This window comes from Thamnophis sirtalis, unplaced genomic scaffold (genome assembly GCF_051295495.1).
Source record: "Thamnophis sirtalis isolate CommonGarterSnake01/CBP01778 unplaced genomic scaffold, rThaSir2_p1.2 scaffold_7, whole genome shotgun sequence".
Classification (NCBI taxonomy): domain Eukaryota; kingdom Metazoa; phylum Chordata; class Lepidosauria; order Squamata; family Natricidae; genus Thamnophis; species Thamnophis sirtalis.
The window spans coordinates 51,337,857-51,357,421 of NW_028261387.1; the positions used below are offsets into that span (position 1 = coordinate 51,337,857).

The following is a 19,565-nucleotide window of genomic DNA, read 5'->3' on the forward strand; positions in this document are numbered from 1 at the left end:
TCAACCAATCATCAGCAGTCAGGCTAACGATTAAAATTTTCCACCTGTTCACATAGTCATAGTGCCTCCAGGCTGGTCTCATAACCAACCCTAATGAACTTTGCTGCTAAAGCAATTATTCCTGAATTAAATGATAGCTTTAGGAAAGAAAAACACATTCACTAGTGAAAGAATGGGATAGCATTGTGGCTTACCATTTTATCATGGACTGTAGGGGATGCTGGATAGTTGAAGGGAAACATTCCTGCAGAAACAGGCTTTCTATCACCAAGGTAATCATACTGGGCAAACAAAAGGAATGAGTGTGAGATATATATTCCTTATGTTGATAATCTAATAATAACAGTTGGAAGAAAAAAAATATCAAAGGCCATTAACTAAAGTGGTGGCGAATTAATCACTTATAAAAACTCCTTGAAACTGAAGTCTGGACAAAAAGACAAAAGGTTGGTTTTATAAGTGGAGCTACTTTGAAATCTGTAATATTACTTCGTTCTTGGGATGATTCTCTCTCCTCTTCCATTGATACTCTCTAATTTGTCCTGAAAATTACACTCATCAAGCCGTAGGGTGTAGCCACAAAGATGAACACTTCAAGTCTCAGATCAAAAACTTGTCTAATCTACTGCCCTCCCAATTCAGCTAACATGACACTTTCCCTCAGCCTTAACTTGCTACTTTGGCATCACATTTCAGCTGCTGGAGCTCTATACCTTATATTTAACTTGAATTAGGGCTCAGCTTGGATCCCTTATATTTATTTCCTAGTTATGTAGAATTAAGAGCAGATGGTGGCAACTTTAAGCTTTGCTGGCTGAGGAATTCTGGAAGTTGAAGTCCACACGCCATGAAAGAGCCATTGTTCCCCACCTCTGGTTTAAAACAGTCTTAACATAACTTAGATTGAGGAATAATCAGTTTATAATAGGGAATGTAATTTAAGGTCAGCTTCTCTAAGTATTGCTTAAAAATGACATTTTGCTCCTTCCTGCCATCAGTCTTGACCTGACTGATCAATGCATCTCCTTCATGTTCAACAACATCTTCCCTTCCCACTAGTCTTGGCTTTGTGGCTTAAACAATGAATCAAATGTAGAGAGAGGTTATACCCCCTCCCTCACCCTCACTTCACTGGGTATCTACTGAAAGATGGCCAAGCTATTTGGAGGAGGGAAGCCTCAAAGGAACTTTACCTTTGGGGAACTGACAGATCGTCTCATCATGTAAGTCGATGGCTCAGCATATATCTCCTCATTTCGAGAAGGCATTCGTTCAAAATGGGCACTGGGCGACCTTACTGGAGAGTAGACTCTGGTCCTATTGTAGGATCCTTGACTTGGTGAGCGGGGGACCGAACGCGAGCGAGGCTGAAGGGACATCCTGCGGAGGGAACCTGAGGCAGCGTCCATTTCATCATAGTACACTGGCTGCCGTGTGGGGCCTGGGATCCACATGGGCATATCTTGTCTGCTATAGCCGGGCTGTTCTTTCCACTCCCGCAGCTGGAATGAGCTGCTGTTGCGGAAGGCGTGGCGCTTGTCCTCCACAGCCCACTGTGGGCTCACACGTTCATAGGCAGGCATAGAACAGATACTGTCAGGACGCATACCAGGTGGATAATACTGGTAATCCTCCGAGTACTGGGATGAATAGGGAGGATAATAATCAGGTACTCTCCGAGACATTGGGAAGAATCTGTTGGGGCTACAAGTCCCCCAAAAAAACAAGAAAGGAAAACATTTGGTCTGGAGTTTTAGGATTTTCTATAACTATGTTAATATCAGCCTACCATCTGATGAACAGCACTGATACATTTTTTGTGTGTGCATATTTCTATGTGTAAAACTGGGAGAAGCTGAAAAATTTACAGTTTTGTTTTAAGCCTTAATGTTGCCTTCTTGTCTCCAATTGTTTCACTATATATTGTTTGGTTGTGTTTCTTAATTTTTTATTCTTCATAATTAAGGTTGTGAAACCCTCCTAGTTTCCTTTCTTGCATGTGAGCTACTTCCTTGAGTAGCAGAGTATACATAAATGTACCAGTTTTTGATAAATAACATGTAAGAGTTGAACTTTGTAAGGTTCAGTTAGGATAAAAGCTACTTTGGTACTTGTGCTAAATCTGTGATTTGTATATTTGGATCACTGAACTGCCCCAAATCAGTAAAGTTCATTGTCCATATGTCAAAAAGTAAACTTAACAGTGGAAAGATATTCATCTCATTGTGCTTTTTTGCTAGTATTTATTTTCTCTCACTGGGTATTTATATTGTTGGACTGTGTTTATTCCTACAGGGTACACTGAAAACTTTCTAAGAGAGCAGCTGATAAACAGTTGTTTTTTAAAAATATATATTTAAAAAATAAAAATTAAAAATAATTACTTCATTTCATGATCAGGAACACTTGGTAAATAAGCTGAATATAGTCACCTGTTTAGCAAATACTTTTTTTGCTCTTCTGGGTGCAAGAACACTAAATATAAACCAATTGTGAATTTTTAAAATAACATATTCCGAGGCACCCAGAGAAGATGATGAGGGTTTTTTTGTCAGAAAAGAAACTGAAAGTGTTACAGCCTCACATATTAAGGTCATGGACAATTATTTGGGGAAGAGGGAGTGGTACCAATATAAGATGGCAACGTATTTCAGGACTTTAGGTACCAATTTAAATCTACAATATGAACTCTTTTATTAGTACTTTACAAAAAACTTCTGTGTTATTTTGTTGTATCTTGTATAACAGTTTAAGTTATTATTGATTGAACTTTCTCATTAATCTGCCATTTTCACATTGTCTTAAAGCAATTATCCTAATTCCACTAAAGACAGTATCTTACAGCTATAGACAACTCACCTATGGAGATCTTCGGGTGGGGGAACTCCACGGCGCAAATTGACCCACTGTTGCAACTGGGTCATGGAGCTTTTCCTCTGAGCAATCTTTTCTGGATTAGTGCGAGGTGCAAAGCTCCGACGAGAGATAACAGTATCTCCATCATGCTGTGGAAAGGCCATGCTGCCAGGACGAGTTGGAGATGAATACTGCCAACCATTTGGTTGTGTGGTTCTCTCCACTCCAGCTGGCACACGAGCTGCTTCTGGATAAGGGCTTCCAGGCTCCGAGGGTGTATCTTGACTGGCAATGCCATTGGTTTTCACCAGTGTCTCTTTCTTATTTGCAACACGCTCTGGTTTTCTTTCAATCTTCTCGGAACCACGTCCATCCCCTTCTCCTCTGGTCTTTGCTTCCAACTCAGCTTTGGCAAGCTCCCTGGTAAGGATACTCCGCTGGTGATGATGATGATGATTTTTGCTAGGAGGAATGTTCTCACAGTCAGTCTTTTCATGCCTGAGAAGAATGCACAAGTGCATTCATTACCATAGTTTAGGATTGGCATATCCTAAACAAGGAATGCTAGTATACTGTGGGTTCTGACCATCCTCTTTCAAATCAGATATAACAGTTTAAATTATTATTGATTGAACTTTCTCATGAACCTACCATTTTCACATTGTCCTAAAGCAATTATCCTAATTCCACTGAAGACAGTATCTTACAGCTATAGAATGATGCCATATGAGATTATGTATTTGTTAGTATTTTACTAGCCATGCCATTAGTATCTTCCAAGTTCATCTAAAATTGAACCTAGCAATAGATGTAACACCCTTATATACTATGTTCAGTAGAGTGAAATGTCCACAACCAGTGCTAAACCCTTGCCACCCATCTTTTGAACAACTGACCTTTGAGTAGGTGGGATTTGAACCCGGGCAGCCTCACCCATGGCTTGAATCCAGGATTCTTGTTCTTCATTGTTCTCAGCACTGAAGAAATAGGTCCGGATGCCAGCATGTTCAGCCTGAGGAGAGAATGACTTCTTGTGATTTTGTGGCCTCTCTTCCATCCAGCATACAGTTACCTGCAGAAATGAAGAATAGAATAGAAAGAGAGAAAGGGAAATAAAAAGACCCCAGTCAGTGTCTAGAGAGTTTACTCGCCAGCAATAAATGTTGTTTTTTCCCCCTTAGGAATATTATAATTTCACCACATTTTTATTTCATGATTGTCAGCTCTTCCATTTAAACAATTTTTGGATTTGTTCAAATAGAACAGGGGTGTCAGACTCAAGGCCCATGGGGTGCTTAGTTCTGGCCTGTGGGGCCACCTTAGAAATAGTGAAGGACCAGCCTTTGGTGCCTCTGCCAGGCTCCTGAGCTCCATTTTCAGCTGTGACAGCCTCTTGCACCCCTCTTCCAGTGAAAACGGAGCTCAGGAGGGCTGCATGCAGCCTTCCCAAACTCCATTTTCACTGGAAAAGGGTTGCAGGAAGCTGTTCCTCGTAGGGTCCCTGCTCCGGAGCTTGTCGGGTGTGAGTCTCTGCTGATAAAGTTGGACCTCAAGGGTCAAGTGGGTCTGCTGTTAACGTACCTGCCTCCCAACAGCGTTGCAGCAGCCCTCCCCTCGCTCCTCGAGTCAGTAGCCGAGCTGGCAATTGAGTTCCCTAGGTTGATGGTCCTGGGGGACTTTAATTTGCCGTCGCTCGGTGAAAACTCTGACGGGGCGCAGGAGTTCATGGCTTCCATGACAGCCATGGGCTTGACCCAAGTAATTCGGGGCCCGACCCATTCGGCGGGGCACATGCTCGACCTCGTATTCCTCTCGGAGCAGTGGATTTGTGACCTTGGTCTGAGGGGTAACGACATCATACCCCTGTCGTGGTCAGACCACTGCCTACTGAGGCTCGACTTCCGGAGGCCAAACCCCCACTGTAGGGAGGAGGAACCGACCAGGTGGTTCCGCCCCAGGCGACTTATGGAACCGTTAAGGTTCCAGACGGAGCTTGGGGTTACTCCTGATACTTTCGCCCACAGTCCGGTAGAGACTCTGGTTGCTGCTTGGTACTCGGCAGCATCGGAGGCCCTCGACCGGATTGCGCCACTACGGCCCCTCCGAGGCGGCGGATCCCGGAGACCTCCTTGGTTCACCGAGGAACTCCGGGAGATGAAGCGCCGGAGGAGATGCCTAGAGCACCGATGGAGGTCCGATAAGTCCGAATCGAACCGAGCAATGGTAACCACCTGCACCAAGGAATACACCAGGGCACTTAGGGCAGCTAAAAGATCTTACATAGCCACCTTGGTTGCGTCCGCTGAGTCCCGTCCAGCCGCCCTGTTTAGGATAACCCGCTCCCTATTGAATAAAAGGGAAGCGGGGGAACCCTTGCAGGGCAGAGCTGAGGACTATGCCCAATTCTTAGCGGACAAAATTGCTCGGTTTCGGTCGGACTTGGACTCCATCCCCGCAGTTCCAGCCGAGGCACAGGAGGATCAAGTAGAACATCTCTGGGTTGAGTTTCAGGATGTTACCCCCGGGGATGTGGACAAGGCCATGAGGGCTGTAAGTGCCTCCACCTGTGTACTGGACCCGTGTCCCTCATGGCTGGTTACAAACAGCAGTGAGGTGACACGAGGCTGGATCCAGGCGGTTGTTACCGCCTCTCTTCGGGAGGGGAACTTCCCCGCCGCACTGAAAGCGGCGGTGGTGAGACCCCTCCTAAAAAAGCCATCTCTGGATCCAGCTGTTCTTAATAACTATCGTCCAGTCTCCAACCTTCCCTTTCTTGGGAAGGTTGTTGAGAAGGTGGTGGCCTTCCAGCTCCAACGGTCCTTGGAGGAAGCAAACTATCTCGACCCCTTCCAGTCAGGCTTCAGACCCGGTTACAGCACAGAAACCGCTTTGGTCGCATTGACCGATGATCTCTGGAGAGCCAGAGATGGAGGACATTCCTCCATCCTGGTCCTCCTTGACCTCTCAGCGGCTTTCGATACCATCGACCATGGTATCCTTCTGCGACGACTGCGGGAGGTGGGGGTGGGAGGCACCGTGTTGCGGTGGTTCTCCTCCTACCTCTCGGACAGGTCGCAGTCGGTGTTAGTGGGGGGGCAGAGATCGTCCCCTAGGCCCCTAACTTACGGGGTGCCTCAGGGCTCGGTCTTATCCCCCCTGCTATTCAACATCTACATGAAACCGCTGGGAGAGATCATCCGCAGGCACGGGATCAGATACCATCAATATGCGGACGATACTCAACTGTATCTGTCCGCCCCGTGCCAACTCAATGAAGCGGCAGACGTGATGAGCCGGGGCCTTGAAGCCGTTATGGACTGGATGAGGGTTAACAAGCTTGTGCTCAACCCAGAAAAGACCGAGTGGCTGTTGTGCTTCCCTCCCAAAGATTCGATCAATATTCCATCACTCAGGCTGGGGGGTCAAATTTTATACCCCTCAGAGAGGGTTCGCAACTTGGGAGTCCTCCTGGATCCACAGCTATCATTTGACCACCACTTAACGGCTGTGACCAGGGGGGCATTCGCCCAGGTTCGCCTGGTGCGCCAGTTGCGACCCTACCTGAATCGGGAGGCTCTCACAACAGTCACCCGGGCCCTTGTGACCTCTAGGCTGGAATACTGCAATGTGCTCTACATGGGGCTGCCCTTGAAGAGCATCCGGCGACTTCAGCTAGTACAGAACGCGGCCGCGCGAGTGATTGTGGGTGCACCTCGGTTCACCCACATAACACCTATCCTCCGCGAGCTGCGCTGGCTACCTGTCGAGCTCCAGATGCGCTTCAAGGTGTTACTAGTCACCCATAAAGCCCTGCATGGTAGTGGATCTGGATACTTGAGAGACCGCCTTCTGCCAATTACCTCCCTGCGACCAATAAGATCACATAGATTAGGCCTCCTCCGTATTCCATCGGCCAGCCAGTGTCGGCTGGCAACTACAAGGAGGAGGGCCTTCTCAGTAGTAGCCCCGACCCTTTGGAACGAGCTCCCCGTGGAGATTCGTACCCTCTCCACCGTCCAAGCCTTCCGCACAGCCTTGAAGAACTGGCTAGCCCGTCAGGCCTGGGGACAAGGATAGTTGCCCCTCCCGAATGATGAATGTATGTTGTTTACTATTTTATTATATGTCTCTATGTTTAACGTCTGTATTCCCCTTCCCCGATTTTATGTGAGCCGCCCTGAGTCCCCTCAGGGAAAAGGGCGGCCTACAAATATTAATAAAATCTACAAAAAATCTACAAATCTATACCTTCTGAAAACAGAGCTCGGGAGCCCATTTTCACTGACAGAGCGCTCAGGCCACTATAGGCACTGACACGAATGACATTAAGCTGGCCACACCCACCTGGTCATGCCAACCCCAGCCCCCTGAGATCAAACAACCCTGATGCGGCCCTCAATGAAATCAAGTTTGACACCCCTGAAATAGACAGTGCTTTCAAACAGAAAAGTAATCCTGACCATCCTTTAAAAGGAAGATTATCCTCTTTAAAATTTAGCACAAACCAACTCCGCTAATTCTAACACAAAGATACCACCTCTGGCTCTCCAGCACCATGAACGAAAGCTCTCCCCTTGCAGGGCATGCATGAGTCAAAAAAGTATAAGTGGCAGAGCATGCAAAATACTGGTTCAACTCAGATTGTCTTTGCTAAACTCCTTGATAATCATTTTTATGGTAGGAAGAAAAAAACCGACTGTGAAATGGCTTGTTGTAACTTATTGATTTGAATTAAAACAATGAGAGAGTTAAAATAAACCCGCCAACATTAAACTTCAGATAATATAAATTTATTGCTTTGGGAATAGTTCCTAGTTATTCAATATCTCTTCCTAACACAAACAAGGAAGAAAAATATCTCAAACTTCCTAATTTTTCTAAACATTCACAGCATTTGAGATAGTGTGATCTTCCACCTGCAACACTTCAATGTTATCCCATCATTTCTGCCATCTTTTTTTTATCAGAGGTAAAAATTAAGGAGGGATAGATTAAGTAGTGGTAGAGTGATCTTTGAATGTCAATGCTAAGAATTCTCCACAGAGAAGTATTCACATTCCATTTCCTTGCAGATTTTTTTAAATAAGATTACAATTTCACAACAGAGACTGAAGGGAGTACTGAATCTTCCCTAACAATGCTATCTTAGCGTTTGGGACCTAGACAAAATTTGACTGCTCTCAGCTGTGCAGTGCATGATATTTTGTTTACTTTCCCCAGCATGAACCATTTCTTCATCAGGTTAAAATGTAACAGAGTCTAGGAAATCGCACAGAGAGATTTTTATGTACTTCATTCCTGAGTTCAATATGTAAAAGCTATTTTCAGATTTAAAAAAACCACAAAGGAAAGATTATTTTTGAAACTGCCAAGTTTTAGATTGTATTTGTAATTTGCTGTGTGGATGTTTTGATCCTAAATAAAACTTGCTCATGAATTAATACCACAGTTATTCTGAAGACTAGGATAAAAAGACTAAGCATGCACATAAAGAATACCCATAGACGCAACCACATTTAGTTCAAAACAATCCTTTGGAGCTAAAAATCCATATCAAAGTATTTCTAGAATTAGCTAAGTCCAAATTCTTTGTCTGAATATAACCAGCTCATTTGTAATGTGCCTGTTTCAATGATCCTAAAAAAAAATCCAGTTGTTTTAATGAAACTTACTAATCAATATAACACATATTATGTACATTAAATATTCACAGTAGAGAATGAATATCATAATTTAGTTTTTGCTTATATTTACCCATCAGTTTTATCTCACAATTAATTGCCACTCATTGACTAACTACTACATGCCTTGACTTTCACTTCGTTGAGCTAGATATTATCTTCCACAAATCATTGAGCCCATAACTTGAACATTTATTTATGTTCAAGTCATATAAAAGAAATGACTTCAAGATCTACATCCTCAGTTGGATTTGCTTACATTGCTCTTTGTTTCCAGTATTCTCCATGGTTTAAAAAATACTTCTAGGTATTCCATTAGACAAAGGAGTTCAAAATTTCCCCCACCACAAATTTCCTTTGGGAATGATTGCAGGTGAATAAAGCATGCAGGATCATTTTTACCATTGGTACTTCATTTTTCCTTTCTGGCATGCATGCATGCATTTGGAAACAGAAGGAAAACACTACCTATTTGGTGGCTGGGTGATGTATTGCAGGCCAGTAATCAGAAGAGATCTCCTGTCCAGGGGATCCTCACACAGAAAAACAGGGAAGACAGAGAATAGATCAGCCACACCCAATAAGCAATTCAATGGGGAGGGATATCAGCAGGCAAAGCACACCAAGAACAAAAGTGGTCACTGTGAATGGGTTGTTGAAGCAGGATTGGGCTCATACTTAGTGCTTCTGAGCTTTGAACTGAATGGTCAACTTGGCTTTCACTGAACTTGGGAAAACTAGTCCTTGCATCTCAGCCCATGGAAGAGCTCTCAGACAGTTGTCTCGGAATGCTAAGGGGGAAATGTAGGTTCAAATATTACAGCAATAGGACATGATGTAAAAATTTTTTTTATAAACTGTGGGATGAAGTCAACAATTATATTTTTAGATCTACCCATCCTGTACATGTCGATTATCTATGTGAATAGTCTACAATTTTTTTTCTCAACATGAATTGAGAGCACAATAATTATTAATAAACAAAAGGGCAGAATATAAATTTTGGCTATCTTGTCATCAATACTGAAGTTTGGATAATTTCAATACTGTACTTTCATTTTATTCAACATGGTTTTTGTTTTCTTACAAACAAATACTGAAAATCTAGGCAGATTACTTCAAAATAATTCCTACTGAACTCTAAAATGTACTTCAGAAGCTTTGTATGATTCATAAATACGATACACTAAGATGTTCTTTATATATATAGACTCTGACATCCTGCGTAATGCAATGGCATCAGTAAAACGTAGTGGGAAACGTGCCAGAAAAAAAGGTTCTTGGATTCCTATCACTCAAAATCAGCCAAGTTGTCCTGAAAAGCATGTTTACATTTGGAGTTCCTGTGCCATGTTTAAGTGCAACTCCTTTTTTATATACCACATGTAGGAAAACATGTAGGAAGATTTACAAAGAAAACTTATGTATCAGTGGTTTCCAATCAAAACCCACTCATCATCATTAATAAGGGAACAAATATTACACAGCAGTGTTTTGAAACATCTGTAGAGCAAGCAGTTTCAATGAGTAGAAGGGAGTTAGGGAACAATGCAATGGCAAGATGGCAATGAGGAAAGTATTTGGTATACGTAACATATAGATGTGCAAGTACTTACATCTAATTTTCACTGAGTGTACTGGAAATTTGTTAAAATTTATTTTTATTAAGAATTTTTGCAGCATAAAAGACCAACTTAGAAAAAAGTAAGAAAAAGATGGTAGATAGACAAAAAGAAAAATAAGGAGAAGAGATAGAGTATACTGCATATTTTTGCATATGAAACAATCTTCAAATATTTCTACATGAACACATATTTTCTAATCTGTTCTACTCTAGATTTATTCAATAAACATTATATGATATATTTGACTAAATGTAGACTCACAGGAATTAATATCCATCAAGTGAAAGGGGGATAGAATGAATTTGGAGCTAAATCTCATTGGATTTAGGATCTCATAGAATATACATGTACATTGACATCATACATGCAGGTACAAATGTATGCTCTAGGAATTCAAGATTTTAAGTGTATGATACAATACTGTTTTCCATCTAAATAAAGTTTCTAGTGGATCCAGTTCAGGAATTGCTATTAGCCTATGATATATTTCTACTAGCACAACAAAGTCTATTTACACATTCATGAACACTACACTAGGAGCACTTCCACTCTTTACTGACCTTAAAGGTATATTTCCTGCTGATGTTATCCGACGGCTGGACAGCTGCCACTCGAAAACTGAGAAGTGGGATGCTGCCCAAGACGCTTTCCTCCTTCTCATCTTCATGAAAGAAAAAGGGAGGGGCAAAGAATTAGACAATTCTCCTTTATCTTAGTTAACAATTGTTAAAATGGACATCCATCTACTTCTTCACCATTGCAACTAAGAAACAACCCAAGGGTAATTTTCTGGTAGCAATAGCAGTAGACTTAGGCACTTATATGGTAGGCAGGCAGGCAGGCAAGCAGGAAGGAAGGAAGACTTGAAAACAATAACTATGCAGGGAGTGGGATGGAAATGCTGTGCCTAACTATTTATCTACCTATGAAAAATGTCTCCTTGCCCTGATGCATTCATGCTTCTTGTTCTCTCCAATTCAGACCAGCAAGTGCTCACATATCCTTGTATGCATATCAGTTACAGTTATAGTTCACAATACTGTCTAGTTAATTATTCATGACCATCATCTTTTCCATCTGCTACCAGAGAAAAGGCCCAGGCAGCAGGTCTGTGAGAACCAAAGGTTACAGGACAACCATTCATACTGATTTGTTGTTGGGCTCACAATTTGGCAGACAGAGCATGGAAAAATAAAAGAGTCGCATTTGGTGGTGGGTGACATGGAATCAGACTAGAAAGCAAATGCCCCGGTCGGATCAAATAGAGGTAAGGAGAGCGGGTGGGTGGATGGGCAGGCCCTCCAGAGCACCATACCGGAATGGTACCTGGTGCTCCCAGCAGGCACCGGTATGCCCGTACCGGTGCCTGCTGGGTATCTCACCGCTGCTGCAATGTCATGCATTCATCTTCATTGTAAGATCTTAATTGTTCCAGTAAATCCAAGTAAAGCACAATTAACAGGGGATCACAAAAAATGTTAAATTTCCATTCAATGACACATAATCAATCAATCAATCAATTAATCCAATGTTTGTGAAAGGGCAACAACAAGAATACCCAAATCATCTGTTTTAGAGAACTAATTACCGTACATTGCTAGACTACTAGAAATGTCATGCCACATATAACGTTATTTATTATTAGTGAGGAAATTCTCCCTAATTTCAGCCATTGTACTATTTTTCAGACCATGAAGATATCATCTGTATTTATAACTTTCTTGTGCTTGGTAGTAAATTGAGACTTTGCAAGAAAAACTCCTATTTGCAATGGACTAGAATCCTTTTGTAGCTGTCTTCAAGCATCACAATCCTTTTATATATTTCCTTTTAATCAGGTAGCACTTATCTCCTCCAAAATTGAATTCTTCTATTTTGAATACTGTATTTTAAAAGGTATTTTATTTTTATTTTGCTTATCTCCTGTGAGATTAATTTATCTCCCAGGGGGGAGGGGCAGAAAAGGCTGAATCTACTTGCCACATTCCTCTATACAACATAGCAAGAAATGACACAATAAAAATTATTTCATTTTAAAATACTTTTACCATTTAATTGCCACAAAGTTGGCACAGATTCTAAATTATCAAGCTCCCTCAAAGTGGAGGTGAGGGCAGAGTGAGAAGATTCAGGATATTTCTGAAAAAGCAAGTCTAAGACTTTGAGCCTTTGACCTTATGAAGTCAGCCATTCAATTACAGTATTGCAAAATGGAAAATTAATTGTGAGGTAAAATAGCTAAGGACTTGCTGAGGAAGGTTGTGAGGTAAGATAGCTAAGGACTTGCTGGGGAAGGAAGGGAAGAAAGGGTCATCACTCATCTGAGAAATTATTCCTATGTATTGCTGGAAAACTATATTGTTTGGCCAGAAAGAGTTCACAGTACATTATCACAAAATAATATTACAAAAAGCATAAGAATCCCGCTGCAGCAGATCAAAAGACCATCTCATCCAGCATTCTATCCTCATAGTAGCCAGCTAGGTAACAGGCAGCCAGCTGAGACATAAATTCAATGATACTTGTACACTTTTCACTTGCACAGGGAAACTGTTTTTGAATCAAGGTACCTCCAATGGGCTAACTTAAAGAATGCATCCAAAGATCCAGGCCCAATGTGGGCCTGAAATTTCAAGGCTCTTCATACCACTTGCGCTGGCAAGGTTGTGGCCACTGCACTGTCACTATACTGCCCTGCAGTTGTTGCATCACTGAGGTCATGTTATCATAATGTCCGATGCTCCTGGCTACCTTTCCACAAGCAAAGTCAATGGGGAAGCTGGCAGGAAGTTGGAACTTGCTGCTGCTTCCACTGCTTCTTTTTGGTCCACCCATGGTCATAGTGGTTTTTCTGTTTAAGTAAGCAAATATCTCTGAAACAGTGACTCAATGGATCATGCGTTACCCAGTAATATTTAACCACAGAACTGCAGGCTCTGTAATTACCATCAAAGCAGTGGGGTTGTCTCCTTCACAATCATCCAGTTGGCAGGAATTATTACATCTCATGGTATAGAATGGCATTTCTCAAGTACATACTTTGCCTTTCCTATCTCTCCTAAACCATGAAAATATTGCATCCCTTATAGATAGAAAATAAACCAGTCTCTCCTATAATAGCAGCACTGTTCCTCAAAAGTGGGCGTGAAGGTGAAAATCTAGTTTGATAAGATATACAGAAAATGAATGCATGCATTCCTGCCATTGCTTTCAAACTATGTTTGGCATCTGGGAGTTTCCTTATATCTTTATATTTTAATATATAATTAAATATAATGTTGATATTTAATTTTAAACTTGAATCTCCTCATACCTTTGTAGTAAAAAAGGCAGCGATCCACCAATACAAACCAGCGCTTATTCCACTGCTTGACTCCAGAGCTGGCCTGCAAAGAGTTGTTGAAAGCAAATAAATGTCATAATATGAATACTACATACAGCACAGATTGAAAAAAGCATCTTTGAAAAAATGTCATGACAGGTTAAAGTAATAGAATTGCTAAATAGGATAGGACAAGAACTAGTACGCTGAATTTACCATGAAGAACCTTATAGAATAGAATATCTCCCGTCCACTTGCTGTGGATGTTACTTCCTATGTCTCAGAATGACAAGTCAGAAAGCAATCTCAGCAAACACACACTTGAGAAAGGAGAAATAAGGGGTCTGCGATGTGCAATTTTCCGTAAACATTTCTTCCTTCCTTCCTGTAATAGGTAGGTGGACTGAATGTTCTCTGTCTACTATAGAATTTGGATCTTCTTCAATTTCAATGCATCATTTTCCTACAGTGAAGCCAAGGCACCCTATGGTGGAAGACATCCCTAAAATATTGCGGGGAGGGGAGTACTCTTGCTGGAAAGGATGCTTTGGCCAAAGCATTAAAGTTCAGCTTTAATGGAAGAGAACATGGAGAACCATGAACCCACTCTATAGATGTCTCCCAGGAGCTTATTAGCTGCCCATTGGTCCTGTGGTAACTCAAGGTGGTGAACATAATTATCTTTCCTCCTCCTATTTTCCCCACAACAATAACCTTATGAGATGGGTGATGCTGAGAAGAGTGACTATCCCAATTGTCTTTCATGCTTAAGGCAGCACTAGAACTCACTGGTGGAATGATCAAATAATCCAAGGACTTTCAAATCATTTTCTTCTCAATAAGAACATGAGAAAAACCAAGTAGTGGGTTAAAAAGCACTTCCTTGACCGTCCTGAAGCAGGAAGGCTGAACTGTGATGTTAGAGAGAAAATAGGAGAAGCTTATGGAAAGATCGGCAACCTTTAGCACACCAAATATCATTTGTTTTAGTGGATGAAAGTCATGTTTGGTAGGGCCAAAGATGTTTTAGTGATCATGGCTGTGTTGTCAAATTGAGCAGTCCAGAAAAGAACCCAGAAGCCCCCAAATAACTATTTAATTGTGGGTGGGTGGGTATGGAACATTTTCTGAAAGAATTTCAGCATTAAACTGTGGGATCTAATTTACCAACAGAATCAGGAATTGGTTTGAGGACCTTCAAAATGTACTTGCAGCTTAGGGGCTATGAGTGTCTTCTGATGTAATGAAGGACAGGTGGCTTACCTGCTTGAAGAGCCAACCATTCTTGGTCACCGCAGCACTGGGATTCCTCTTCATGGAATTAGAACGTTTTCCAAAAGCAATTCCTTTCCTGGAAGTACGTGATGATGCCTTTGGAAAATAAAACAGAAAGGTTTGGGATGGCAAAACAAGCAGTAGGTAATTACAATGAAATCCTGCTTAATTATATTAAGTCTGATGGTTAGAGTTTATGCATAATTTATTCTTGTTATATTCTTGTTGTAGCCTTTATATTAGTTTTAATTTGACTTTTTAGTTGATTTATATTTTTATGAACCACTTAGACCCCTTTGGAACTTTGTGGGTATAAATAATTATTAGAACAGACACACTGAAAGCAATAAAACATGATTAACCTAAGCCTAACTGAGTACCAAATGGGTCAATTTTTAAGCATGACTAAATATGGATTAAAATCATAATCTTGGGCACATGCTGTCTATGACATTTGGCATAAAAAAGATGCCTAATTTTTGTGAGGTAGAATTTTTACACATATGCCATTTATGCTAAGATATTCCAGTATCAACTAATTCTCCTTGGACACTATGAAGTGAAATAACCACAACGTGATTTTAAACTTTGAAGAACTTTGTTCTATATTGCCCTGAATTCCACAGTAGCAAATCAGTTGCACCTTATTTTTCAGATGGGAAAACTCGACAGCCATGACCCTATCAGAACAGAGCCACAAAAAGAAAAATATGCAAGACCACAATGCACAATGCAGCAAACATACCCTGCCATTTGGTCGTTCCTGTGGCACCTCTGTGTGATTGGAGGATTCACTACTGACTGCTGCCGGCCGCTTGCTACTTGCTTTGCTTGACATGTCAAAGACCGATCTGGGATTGCAGGTGAAGGAGAGGGAAAATACATTATTAACAGTCCCAAGAAACTGACTTTGCTTCTTATACTTTGATATTACAAATATATGTCCATGTATTGATCTTAACATTAACTTAAACCAGGAATTCATCAAATCAGACAGAATACCAATCTCCTTTGTACAAATCCCTGCGCCTTTTTCTCTTGAGCTAAATTTCTGAATAACTAAGACTATTTATTGTCTTTCATATGGTATTTTTCATCCTTAAATTTTATACTCTATGCTCTTTCATGAACTTCCATTTTATGTCCAATATTGCAAGGCACGAAAAACCACCAACCTTTGCAATCCAAAGTGGTTATTTTCTTCTGGGGTCTGGCCAGTCACTGGATGAAGGAAAGTGTTCCGTCTTTCATTATGGCTAGGGGAAAAAAAACAAAGATAAATAGACAAGGCATTAATGATGTGAATTATATGTAAATATAATAATTTTTGACTGTTAATTAATTAACATAGAATATGCATTTTTCAAGGTGCATCTTTTTTGCAGCTTCCATAGTATGTACATCTCTTTTGTAGCTTCCATAGTAGGTTGATTATGAGTATATCTTGGAGATGGAAATTAGTCTGCCTCAACCCATTTAGAATTACCAATCCAGTTTACAGACAAGTACTAGCCATTACTCTTATCTGAAATGATTTTACATTCTCCAGCCTACTTTTCATCCATCAAAAACAACTGTACCTATAAACATTTCCAGGAAACTGCTGAATTTTGAAAAGATAAGCAGTCACAGTAATAATCATCACTTTCTACAATTTTTAGTCTCGGTGGAAAATTTGCTATAATGATCTGACAAAAGCAACATCTACGCTGATGGCTGTAATGAAAGAGAAAACTGTTCTCATAATACACCAATTTGGACACAAATCATGACTTTGCCATCCAGTATTTTTTTTTTGCCTTACCTAGGCTAAAAGTTGTTTACAGGCTCCAGCCGGCTGCATGCAAATATCTATCACCACTAATAATAAAGCTTTTTTAAAATAGCTGCTGTGATTTAATTAGAAGCATAATCATTTCATATGATGAGTCCATAGTATATTAAAGTTGTAGGAGAATAATAACACAGTCATGTGTTACTGTTTTAAGCAAGCTCATTAATGAGGCATTAGAAACCATGCAACCTGTTTTTGATAGCGCCTTAAGGATTATCATGGCCACCATTTCTTGGCAGAGATCTAAAAACAATACTTTGAAATTTTCAAATAGCCTTCTGCCAAGAAAATGTTTTGAGAATTGGACTGCCTGATCTAAATGCCTTTTATATATGTCATTTCTCATCTTCTCTGGAGCTGTATGTAGCTGACTGTTTTAGTATAGAAAGTTGATGCTCTACTGATTCCAGGCTGAGAGATATCAGGCATTTCATGGCATCTTCTATAGAGTCAACAATTTAAAATTATTACCATAACATGTAAATGATAAGGAGAAATTTTGGGTTATACCATGTCAAACTCTTCTTCAACTGTAACAGTATGTGAGAATGACCTTGAAGAAAAGCCACAGAGTAGGCACCAATCAAATAAAAGGTGGCTGAGTCTACAGAAGGAATGGAGTTGCGGCAAAGCTTTCAGAAGGGACCCTTCCTAATTTCTTGGACTGTAAGGGTCAGATGGGAGAGGGTGATGTACTTTCAGACCTGCAACATTCTGTTAATGGAACTTTACAATAAATATAGAGTTAATACTTGTGGGTCAGAGGTGATATTCAGCAGGTTCTGACCAGTTCTGGAGAACTGGTAGCAAAAATTTTGAGTAGTTCAGAGAACTGTTAAATACCACCTTTGACTGGTCCCATCCCCATCTATTTTCTGCCTCCTGAGACCCAGCTGATCAGGAGGAAATGGGGATTTTACAGTAACCTTCCCCTGGAGTGGGGAGGGAATGGAGATTTTACAGTCCTTCTCCTGCCATGCCCACCAAGCCACGCCTGCCACACCACACCCACAGAACCGGTAGTAAAAATTTTTGAATGTCACCACTGTTGTGGGTGTGCTTCTTGTCTGGACTGCCTCACAAGGCTGATATTACATGAAGTAAATAATAGCATGTGCACTGACTTAATCCACTGAAGAGGCAAATATAGAATACTTCTCTTCCTGATAAAACCTGGGAAACATTTTAAATAATGAATTCAGAGGCCATAATGGCACAATTGAGAATATTCCCATTTCAGTATAATGCCTAAATCCATATAATGTGCAGAAAGGCACCAGTTGAGATCCCTACAATGCAATACCTACTCCATGTAAGATTGTACTTTGACAATTGAGGCATACTGACTAAAACAAAACTATTAAATTACAGCAGCCAAAACAAATCAAGCCAGCCATGCTCTGTGATGTGCTTTTCCGGATGCAGATTTTAATTAGAATACATTATGTTATCTTGGCCTGCTGAGCTTTATTAGTTTTGCGTTTACAAAAAGCAGGCTGTCATTTCCTACACACAGACACAGACAAATCCATATCAACAAAAAGATAAACAAGTTTTTAATGACTTGCGACAGACCAAATTACAGTTTTAAACCCATTTCATGGATTAAATGAACATATAGCATGATCAATCTGGCATATAAATGGCACTAGTGCAAATGTCTAGCTTTCTTGTCCCGGTGTGCAAAATTCCTTATAATTTTATAGAACTTCTTTATTTTATTAGTCTATTCTCTCTCAAAGTCTGGTATGAATTTTTAAATGGAAAGAGCATTGAAGATCTCCAAAACAGGCAGTCTTTCAAAACAGATAGATAAACTACTCCAGAAATTGCACTTGGCCAAGTGCAGTGATACTTTGGCCACCTAATGAGAAGGAAGGACTCACTGGAGAAGAGCCTAATGCTGGGAAACATTGAGGGCAAAAGAAGAAGGGGACAACAGAGAATGAGGTGGCTGGATGGAGTCGCCTAAGCAGTAAGTGTGAGCTTAAATGGATTCCAGAGGATAGTGAAGGACAGGAAGGCCTGGAGGAACATTGTCCATGGGGTTGCGATGGATCAGACATGACTTCACAACTAACAACAACAAAAGTACAGTGACCATACTGGGTGAGAATGATGTGCACTGTATTAAATGATGAGTTGATCAAGACTGGTCTAAATAGTTTGGTCTGGGCTTCCTTTCCAATAAATATTAAATACTTGCGAGTGAAACCAAAACTGTAAGAAATGGAGTTGTGGGATGTTCATAAGAACTGAATGACAGAATTTGGATGCAGAAAAAAAGTATGGCCAATTTATTCAGACTGTGCTAATTTATTTTCTCTAGTTTAGCATCTTGGGAAGAACCTGGCTAGGTAAGAATGGCCCTTGCTTTTGCTGTAGAGAGTTTCTCTAACTCAAGTTGAAGAATTTACCAAATTCCCCATAATTAAATCAAAGTTTCCATACTTGGTCTTTGCCCTTTCCTATTAAACATGATTTTTCATTCAGGGAAACCTGAACATTTACTATAAAACAGCCTTTGTATATATTGTATTAAACATAGTGTTAAAAAATCAACTACTTCCTCATCCCCCCCCCCCAAATTAGCAAATGCAAAGTCAGCAGAAATTTGAGAGGTTATATAATTGTATAATGCATAATTGTAGCAAAAGGATGCTGTCAAAAGGATACTTGAAACATTGGGTCCACACATGCAGGTCCAATTAAATTGATTTGTTAATCATGCCTATGCACAAGAATCTTCTCAACTAATAATTAACATCTACTTTGGGTTAGATTAGGGTCAACAGAATTCAAGGGAGGTTGGACTTAGTTCATTTGTGGCTACCTAGGGATTCTTGGCTGATCCCTCTTTTAACTCTGCTCCCAGTTTATACCATTCCTTCTCCTACCTATGCTTTGTTTTATCAGGATTTTTCAGAGTTGCTTTTTATATGGCTTACTTTTCTGCATCAGAAGAGTTTTGA

The 19,565-nt window shown here is 40.7% G+C and overlaps 1 protein-coding gene across 14 annotated transcripts in view; it reads right to left on the reverse strand.

Moving 5' to 3' along the window:
• PLEKHA6 (pleckstrin homology domain containing A6) overlaps nucleotides 1-19,565 on the reverse strand; it is a 190,421-nt gene that overhangs the window by 46,137 nt on the left and 124,719 nt on the right. For 8 of the 14 annotated variants that reach the window (XM_014076260.2, XM_087720012.1, XM_014076259.2 and 5 more), the window contains exons 2-10: nucleotides 15,935-16,015; nucleotides 15,505-15,610; nucleotides 14,748-14,855; nucleotides 13,476-13,548; nucleotides 10,723-10,823; nucleotides 3,753-3,928; nucleotides 2,860-3,354; nucleotides 1,194-1,704; nucleotides 195-281 (exon numbers count right to left, since the gene is read on the reverse strand). In XM_014076260.2, coding sequence (XP_013931735.1) covers nucleotides 195-281; nucleotides 1,194-1,704; nucleotides 2,860-3,354; nucleotides 3,753-3,928; nucleotides 10,723-10,823; nucleotides 13,476-13,548; nucleotides 14,748-14,855; nucleotides 15,505-15,597 — 1,644 coding nt within the window. In that variant the 5' untranslated portion in view covers nucleotides 15,598-15,610; nucleotides 15,935-16,015. Of the gene's footprint in view, nucleotides 1-194; nucleotides 282-1,193; nucleotides 1,705-2,859; nucleotides 3,355-3,752; nucleotides 3,929-9,005; nucleotides 9,076-10,722; nucleotides 10,824-13,475; nucleotides 13,549-14,747; nucleotides 14,856-15,504; nucleotides 15,611-15,934; nucleotides 16,016-19,565 lie in introns of those variants that run through there. The other 6 variants (XM_087720018.1, XM_087720010.1, XM_087720019.1 and 3 more) reach the window with 4 other exon arrangements.